This window comes from Tigriopus californicus, chromosome 1, assembly GCF_007210705.1.
Source record: "Tigriopus californicus strain San Diego chromosome 1, Tcal_SD_v2.1, whole genome shotgun sequence".
Classification (NCBI taxonomy): domain Eukaryota; kingdom Metazoa; phylum Arthropoda; class Copepoda; order Harpacticoida; family Harpacticidae; genus Tigriopus; species Tigriopus californicus.
This window is the reverse complement of record NC_081440.1, coordinates 9,546,847-9,556,430: the sequence shown is the minus strand read 5'-3', so window position 1 is coordinate 9,556,430 and position 9,584 is coordinate 9,546,847. Positions and strand designations below refer to the sequence as shown.

Here is a 9,584-nt window from a genome sequence, read left to right as displayed (position 1 = left end):
GTTGTCTGCAAGCACACGTTAACAGGATGAGATCATCCATGGTGACAAAATTATTGCCAATTAATGTACGAGTACGTTGTTTATCTTGAAAGAAAGCCGTCCTCGCGATTTTTTAGGACTGAGCAAAATCTTGTTATCATAAGATGACCAACATGATTCCATATTTTCTTTTAAATTCGCTTTGTTGCTTCCCACGTTGACAATTTCTAGTCAAACGTGTGATGCGTGTATATGAAAAAGTTGTAGTGCATTTGTTAGAATTACGACACCTGAAACAACGCCCCAAAATCGTATACGTAGTTCAAAGTCTAAAATATCTGAATATACTGAACGTGCACATGGCTCGTCCTTGGCCCTCCTCAAATGACCGCGCCTAAGACTCACGTCATGTCCCATATTTTTCAAATACTCTAACATTCGATCGTTTGAGGTGTTCTATTACAACTGAACAAATAGAACAGGAGTTGCCCAAACATGTCTTATCTTTCCTCTGTTTGTTTGATTGAATTGATTTCTCGATTGTCCAGCCGGCTTTAGTTTCCAAGTAGTCATTGAACTGAACGCACGTTGAAATACAATGCCAATCACTAAAGAAAATGTCATCGTCGCCGACCACCCCGTGGATCATTCCGAAGTTCTACCCACGGCCCCAGATAAGCCCTTGGTAGAATCATATTTTGAGGCCCTTCGAACTCGGGTGGCGACCAAAGGTGACCGCGCTTTTCTTATCAATGGGGCGGATGTGACGCAAAAGATCATGCTCTCGGAATTGGAACCAATGGCCAGGCAGTATGCCAAAGTGTACACCTCCCTCGGTTTGAAGCGAAATGATAAGATGCAGATATCCATTCCCAACTCCTTGGAATACTTTCCATTGGCGTTGGGCGCTTGGGTTTGCGGTGCAATTCCTTCCGTGACGGATCCAGACCTAGCAGAGAGCACTGTGATTGCACAAATTCAAGATACACGTGCTTTGATCGTCATTTGCTCCCCCACAAATGCTGAGAGATTCCACAAAGCACTCGCTAAAGTTGAAGGGGTGGAGTCTAAATTGATCGTTTTGGATGACCCAGCTGCACCAAACGAATATCCTAATAAGGCTGGAATTCCACTTTTAAGTGATCTGTTGAAGTCTGACAAGCTTCAAGATCCCAAGCCCATCACCGATTTTCGCACCGACCAAGTGTCCTACATCAGTTGGTCTTCAGGAACAACAGGCGTACCCAAAGGTATTCAGATGAGCTTTGATTTTATCAAGCATCGCTTCGTTTATGGTAAAGCAACCATCCCCGGGTGGGATCTCCTTACCACGTGCATGTTCCATATCAGTGGATTTGGCGAGCTGGTTATAGGCGGGATGCGTCATGAAGTGGTCTTTTTTAGGGACTCTGATTTGGTGAAAGACATTAAATTGATCTTGAAAGCCTGCGACCAATTCAATATAACCAAAATGATAATGGGAACCCATCACGTTGCCCAACTCGCTGCCATCAAGGATGCTGTCCCTTCGGGATTGAATGTGAACCGAGTCAGGGTAATCATCCCAGTTGGAACCTCATTCCATCCACACATGAGTGATGAAGTCAAGACCATATTCCCCAATGTGATTTTTGTCAATTGCTATTCAATGACGGAAGTTGCATTCCTGGTTTCCATGTCCCTCAGCTTGACATGTTTGGGACCCGTCATGGAAGGGCATGAGGTGAAGATTGTGGATCCCAATACCAGAGAGGCACTTAAACCTCACCAAGTGGGAGAAATTATGATCAAACCCCCCTATCCATTCCCTGGTTACCTCAACAAACCGGAAGAAACAGCTAAATTCTGTGAGCCAGATGGTTTTTGTCACTCCGGAGATTTCGGTCATTACGACGAGGACGGTCTTCTTTACTTCGACGGGCGAATGAAAGAAATCATCAAATTCAAAAATAATCACATCCATCCCTTTGAGTTGGAGACGCTCATCCAACAATTGCCAGGAGTCGAAGAGGTGGGAGTGTACGGAGAGCCTGATCCCGCCTCCCAAGAATTGGCCACGGCCGTGGTTCGATTAACCCCTGGATGTCAAATGAGCGAAAACGAGATCATTGAGGCAGTGGCGGCCAAAGTAGATGATTTCAAGCAATTGCGTGGTGGAGTTCGATTTGTAGAAAAGGAATTGCCTCGAAATGCCATGGGCAAACTACTTAGACGAAATCTTAATTCTTGTAAATAGTTTGTCATTGTTAGGACATTACCATGTTAAAAGGAAACTTGATTTACTCAATTCGGGTAGAATTACTTCATGAAATATCAATTGATCCAAATAAAAGATTTCTACTCGTAACTTTCACAGGCAACTTTCTTTTCTTTTCAACAAGAATGATACAAGGAGCGTAATCCCCGGTAGTATTAAAACGGACTAATGTAATTCGTTTATTGTTTCAGAGTTAGATTTTATACAATATTTGGTCTAACAACGAATTTGAGTTGACAGCCCGAGATGGACTTTGAATGTAGGGTTGATCTGGAATGCATTTCAAATAATTTTTTGCTCTGGCACCACACATGATGAGCTCATGTTACTAAGAAAACGTTGACCAAGTTTTAGCTAAATCGAGCGTAAAAAGATAATGAGCCCTCCAATTCATTAAGATGAAGGCACAAAATGAGAACCAACCTACAACAGAAGTGCTAACTTATTCATTTTGTATCCCCCGATAGTCGTGACCCATACAGCCAAGTTTTTGGCTTGAATGAAACTGTATTTCTCCTTGTACTAATGACCTCGTCCTTGACTATGATTAGCCATGTGAATTGCAACCCTTGGCGCTCGAAAAGCTTTCTCCTCATTGAAGGGGTTTAAAGAAGGTTTTCGAGATACTTCTGTCCCAATTTAACCTGGTCCAATGAACCACGGTCCCTATAAACAGATGGCTTAGATACTTGACCGCAATAATTGCCTTTTTCATGTTTCATGGCAGATCTTAACTTTAGCTCGTAGAAAAGGATTTTCACACTTTTGGGTCCGCTCACACGAGCGTTTTTCAAAATCAAGACAGAACCAGTTTTGCCATAACAAGACCTTTTATACCAATTTGCGAAAACATATCTAAAAGCACAGTGCTAAAAAGTAACTAGACCAGAAGTGGTCAAAATTAATTGAGCAGTCTTTGTTACGATTGGAGTATTTTTCGCTGAGACTCAACAAGCTTCAAGATTAAAAAGGGTTCCAAAATGAGGCTCTAGTCAATCTCGTCCATCAAAAGTTAGACAAAGGGGTGTCCATTTAAATGCCTACTATGAACAGCAAGCACTACAAATTAAGCTTGTGATAGAAATGGTCAAGATTTCAGTAGTCCACTATTCCAGTGGTCGAGGACTTAGGGTGGCTTTACACTAGGATGGAAACCCGAGATTGAATCCGGTTTGAGGATTGAAGTGGTACTAGTGCTAAGGCGAGTTCGGCAACAGACTTGAGTCAAGTAGAGGACTCCAGTCTTTCACTGCACTCAAGTGGAACAAAAAGAGCAAAAAGACCAAAAACTCGACCCTGCACTAGGCCTACTTCAATCCTGTAACCGGATTCAATCTCGATTTTCCATCCTAGTGTAAAGCCGCCCTTAGATAGAATTTACTCCTGGGTTGCTGAGAGCAATATTGCCTTGAACGTAATGAAATTCTGCTCCATGATTTTTTGGATCGACGCCATTAACAACTCCACTTATAGATTATAAAAGTCATTATCTTGAGCAGGTTTTTTCCATGACAAATTTAGGAGTAATCCTCCAAAATAATAGAAAGTTCGATGAGCGTATCCAATAGACAGTTGGCAAAGTGTTTCAATTTGCGGTTGTATGCATCCGACATTTAACTCTAGAGATAGTATCACGATGCTAACTCTGTACAAGTCGATTGTCCAGCCGCATCTTCAATATGCCTCGCCCATTTGGGCTCCAATTAGTTCAGCAGTTTTGCAAAAGCTCGAGCAGGTCCAAAGACGTTTTACTAGGAACATTGAGGATATGAGAGAGCTCTCGTATTGGGAGAGTTTAGTAAGGTTGGGATTGCATGGTATTGAGAGAAGGTACGAAAGGTATCTGATACTGTACGTTTTCAAAAGCATCCATGAGCTTTGTCCCAACCCAGGATTTGTGGTTAATTGTAAAGACCACAGAAAATCCCTGACAATAGAAAATCCCGGTAAGTTCGAAATATGAAGTTGTTTCTTTCTCTAAAACTGGTTTTTCTCTGGCTTCTTCATTGTTCAATTTGATTCCTTCTAATACTCGTAAGGAATACGTAGGCATTGTTGATCCAGCAGTATCTTTCAAGTTAGATTTGGACAAATTTTTGATAAGCATTTCAGATCAACCCTAGATTCAAGGAATAGCTCGGGTTGCTAGCTAAAATTCGTTAGTAGACTCAATTCTTTATAGATTTGAAGTTATATTAGACGAAAAGAAATAACAATTTTAATAGTACCGAGGATTACAATCCATGTAGCGGTTAATAAATCATATCCAAACCGACCCATCTTCTCACAATGTTGAATTCTATACTGATACCATTCAAGGTGATAAAAGTGACGTTTTAGCGGTTAAGATATGCTTTACTCTACGATCGCATACATACATACAATATACGTAATCTTCTCATTTTGCCTTGCCGGCCACTCTTGCCTCGATGAAAATGACAGGGTCAATGTGAATTGTAACCTAATTTTTCTATATAACATTTTTGTGGTGCGAAATGCAGGACCTACGAGTTATAATTTCTATCCCAATTGCAAGGATTTCAAATAACTATGCATTGTTTGAAATTATCCTTTTTAGTTGTTTGTTTGCAGGGGTTTGTTGGTGATTTTTCGGCTCATACTAGAAGTCAAGCAAGGAAAATAAATCCATGAGTAGCTTTGAACAATACATCTTTGAGAAGTCAAGTTTTTGAGTTTTGTGTTTTTTGCCAGTTTTAACTGCACCTTGTCTTTGCATCTTAGAAGGTTGAAGTTTTCGGGTAAGGACAAGAAAACGTTAGCTTTTTACTACGTATCCGTTAGAATTCTTGTTAGCGTTCATTGATCATGTGACGATTTGTATGAAGCCAACCGTAGTAAAAGCTTTTCATTCAATAGTCGTTGGTTTCTTTAAGATAATTTGATACAAAAGACCTTGGTGGAGTTCGGCTATTTAAAATCCTTGCTTGAATAAACTTCATTTGAAGAGAGTGCCGTTCAAAGATAACATAATTCTTGTTTGGAACAACGGGTTTTCAGTTTGCACTTGAGCCAATCAAAAGCAAATCTTGATCCGTGGAAATCTACTTTCTATTCACTAGAGCGTGCAATTGTATTTTCTAGCAAATCGTGACTAGAAAGCCCTGAAATAAAGTTTCCAACAGAAGCGTTTGGTTTCCTTTGCATTGTTGAGAGTCAAATTCATACACATGAATATACAGGTTTTCAAAACCGAAACAAACGTCTCGGCCCTAATCACGTGGCCTTCCAGAACTTCTCAAACGATGTGTGCGACGTACCCTTTCCAGGCTAAATTTCAATTGGTAGGAGTGGTAAAAGGTCGAGTCGAGTGTTTTTGATCAACGATTAGTCATGAATGTGTGCAGTGATGAACCGAAAGAACCTGTAACAGAAATTGAAAATATTTCAGCCCATTTTGGTTATATTAAATTTCTCAGCACAGACAAATTTGAGAATGCTTAGTTTTCGTTCTCTTCCAAGTCAAGTTGAATTGATTTTAATCCTATTAGTTTTCAGAACGACAAGTTGGTGTTATTGTACAGTAAATGCAAGGACACGAGACATTCCCCAAAAATTACTTGGCTGGCGCTTTTAGGTCATAACACTCTCATTCCTCTGTGCCATCTCTGGGTAAGAAATATAAATTCAACAGGGAGATACATACTGTATATGCCTATAACCAGTTATTTTATCTTATCTTAATAATAAGTCATTTAGCTGAAAATAAGGCTATCTTTATCACATGAGGCCTGAAGGAATAGATACTATCATACCGTTCCTCAAAAAAGTAACAAATTATAGTTCCTGTTCCTTTGGGAATGTGAGGAATTCCGCCATTCCCATGGACATGGAATGAAATCACTCGTCACGGCTAATATTTATGAAACAAAAACCACGATATTTTCACCCACATTGCTTTCTCATGGCTTTGTTTTCCATGTTGGGCAAATAAGATATTTCTTTCAAACCCTCTTTTGGTATAATGCTTATTCAATCCCTACTTTTCTTATTGTTGAAGAACACTAGACCTTTTACGAGCTAGATGACCTTGCATGTATTTTCTGAAGCATCCATCATTGTCGCTGTGTCAATTTAAGTCAATCATTTGTGGCCCGGTTGCCTTTATCCATACAATTGATAACGATTAAAGCTACTTACCGCCGAAAAATCAACTTTTTAGCACTTTGCCCTAATTCTACGATTAATCAAATGAAATAAATGAATGCAGAACTTGATAACATCATAATTATACTTCAGTTTACTCGACATCAAGTTATAAAGAAGGTCCAAATATCAAGGTATCCATGTGGAACAAGTCAAAATTATTTTTGGGCAAAGTGTGAAGACACAAAAATCATGGGAAAAATCATGGCTAATGGTGCAGTTACATGACACCGAATTTCACGCCATGTATCGATAAAACATCGGAATTCTGGGTTTACGGTCTCCCAGTCTGGGCTTGGAACGTGCTCTAACTTTCTATGATCTTTAAGAGACATTGTCGCTGGGTCAGACAGGGAGTACTCCATGGGTCAGAGGAATCGATCCAAGCACGATCGAGCGTGACCAAACCGAGAGAATTTCAACGAACAAAAGAGCAAGTCGGCTCTTTTGACTGGAGTCAACTTTGTCAGCAAACAGCATCGAAACCAAATGTTCATGCACTGTTTCACTTAGGCTTTTATATCACGAGAGATACCTCGCCAATGCACACACTCACGTGCTCGGGTCAATGATCTCTCCAAGCCAGGGTGTGCAGGTCTTCTAAAGTCGCTCTCTGCATGGCCTCTGGTATCACCACCCGATGCCTGTGAAGAAGTCCATCACCGAGAATGCACACTGCATGTGCGAAAAGGGGTGCAAGTCTAGATCCAGCTTCTCCTTGTGCTTCCGGAGCCCCTTTTGAATTTGCTCAAGAAGCTTGATGTGAACTTGGTCTTGTCTTCCAGTCATTCGCACCTTCTCTAGGGTGATATTCTTTCCTGGATCATCTGAGGGCTGAAGAGCGTTTATCATCACCATTTTGGTTTCTACAATAGTTTTGACGAAGTCTTTGACGTTCTCTCCCCCCTCAAGATCTTCATCATTGGGGTTAGAGACGGGGAATCGAGAGAACACATCGGCCGTAGTATGCTTTACCCCTTGCCTCCACACAGCAAATGGGATTGAATATTGGAGCTTTTCTTGCAACCGAAAGTTCCGCAGCGTGTCAATCTCGGCTAGTGATTGGTGTTGATAATTGGGATCAATGGCTTATCCACGACCAATTCGAACCTTGATCCACGCAGAAACAGGTGGGCTTTCTTCACCGCTCACACCACGGCCATCAACTCAATCTCCGTTGTAGAGTACCTTGCTTCTGTGGGTGTGACGGCCCGGCAGCCACATTGGAGCAACTTCCTGTAGAGTGATATCATTATTGCCACGGTGAAGATCAGGGGAGTTGTTGAAGGCATCATCAGCGTGGTTGTGGTTGCAGGAGCATGAGGAGGAGTTTTAATGTACTAAGGCCATACTCACCTCTAACCACGTGGTCAAGCCCCGACCCAACGTTGACCAACAAGCTTATGACCATTGCCTCCAACCTGCACGGTCTGGTTTACGCCCTTATACAACGGGAGACCAACGGGCGTCCTTGCCTGGTGCAATGTGGAAGCTGTTCTTTATCCCCATCCCAGAAGAACTATGCCGTCATTGAACTTGAGATGACGGCGGTATGGTGGGCTGTGGAAAAGTGCAGTTTCTTCCTTACGGGACATTGTGGGTTTATGGTCACCAGGGACCACCATCCAATTCTAGGAATGCTTAACCAAGCCTATTGGCAATCCACAATCCACGTCTCCAACGGCTTTAGGTGAACCTGGTACGGTTCCAATTCTCGGTCTCATGGACACCTGGGAAGCGACACCTCATCGCCAACGCACTGAGCCGTTATCCAGTGTTTGGCCCGTCTGTGGCCATGGTTTCAGCAGAAATCCTTCCCTCTATCTTATTGCTGATAATGTTGACAAGGACAGAAGCGGTCTAGTTGCTCTTGACCACTTGGTTCAACCTCTTCAGCATTCCTAGGAGGATCAAATCCCCAGTTCTGAGGTCCCCTCACTACCCTCTGCAAGGTGTCTGGTATAGCCCATGACACTTTATCCTCCATATCACCCCGCCAACAATGGCCTGGCCAGTGCGGGCGTCAAAGCCATCAAGCGCTCTTTACTAAAACCGGGGGCATCAACAATGCCAAGTTCCAGTCTGCTTTACTGGAGTGGCGCTGCACGCCCAGAGTAGACGGCTTTTCTCGGCTGATGCCTTTCACGGCCACCTGGTGAGCTCCCGCCTCCCGTCTGCACCCAAGGGCAGATTTGAACGCCAAGAATTCAAGGTTCCTCTGGGCGAATATCGCGAGTAGATGGTTGCCCGCACATGGGGACGCCCCCTGAAGCCCCTCGTACTGGACAACTGGTCCACGTCCTAGACCTTATGGTGAGATTCTGGAGGCTTGGCAGTGGGACAGTGGTGAAGGTTCTCCATGGTGGGCGTTTGTATTACATCCAGACAAGCGCAGGGGTTTTCCGCCGTAACCGCCGCCATCTTCATCCTCATTCATAGACGCACCTCATCCGCTGCCTCTGATCACCATGATAACGACGCTATCCACACCTGCACACCCAAGACGTTCAGCGCGAATCCGCGAAAAGAAGGTGTCTTTTGCGGCCTAGAAAAAAAAGATATTTTCATAACGGCTCTTCCTTCAGGTTGAGCAGTCTGGAATCACCGCGTTCATCTTGATGCTCGAATTTGGCTCTCCTGGACTCTTGAAGGATAATGCATGGATGGCCACCCAAGGCCATTCCTTCGGGAGCAATCCTAAGTCCAAGCAAGCTACCTTGCTTAAAAGCGGGGCCTTGGTCTCGTCTAACACGTGAACCATAGCCTTGTAGGTCCGATTGCCCCTCTCCAGCATCAATTGGACGGTGCCCTGAGTTTTTAATGGTGAACAATCCGCCGCCCTTAGCGTTTCGGTCGATTTTGTTAAGGCTTCCTGGCATTGACACAACCTAGATCCTCAAGGCCTTGTACATATACTGAGAGCATTGCAGAATGCTCCAGAATTGGGCAACCTTGCTTCGGAATCCTAAGCAAGTTGTGGGAAAAATGAGTTCATCAGACGTATCCTGCGAGCTTAGCATTAGACAGTTTTGTTGTTCCTTGCATCCTTTGTATCAACTAGTCTTCTTCCGATCCAGCAGCGGACACACTCGCTTGTAGTACCCAACCTTCAGGCAGTTCAAACATTCAGACTGGGTTGCAAAGCGTTTGTTGCCATGTCTTTCTTTTGGTATACCACACGACT

General features: G+C 43.1%; 1 protein-coding gene across 1 annotated transcript; it reads left to right on the top strand.

Moving 5' to 3' along the window:
- The first annotated feature begins 520 nt into the window (after positions 1-520).
- Positions 521-2,326, top strand: LOC131885726 (uncharacterized). Its single transcript, XM_059233865.1, has one exon. The coding sequence runs from the start codon at positions 578-580 to the stop codon at positions 2,213-2,215; it is 1,638 nt and encodes a 545-aa protein (XP_059089848.1). The 5' UTR covers positions 521-577; the 3' UTR covers positions 2,216-2,326.
- The last annotated feature ends 7,258 nt before the right edge of the window (positions 2,327-9,584 follow it).

Bases quoted from the DNA above. Each gene is read 5' to 3' on its own strand.
- LOC131885726 (XM_059233865.1), top strand. From the start codon at position 578: ATGCCAATCACTAAAGAAAATGTCATCGTCGCCGACCACCCCGTGGAT.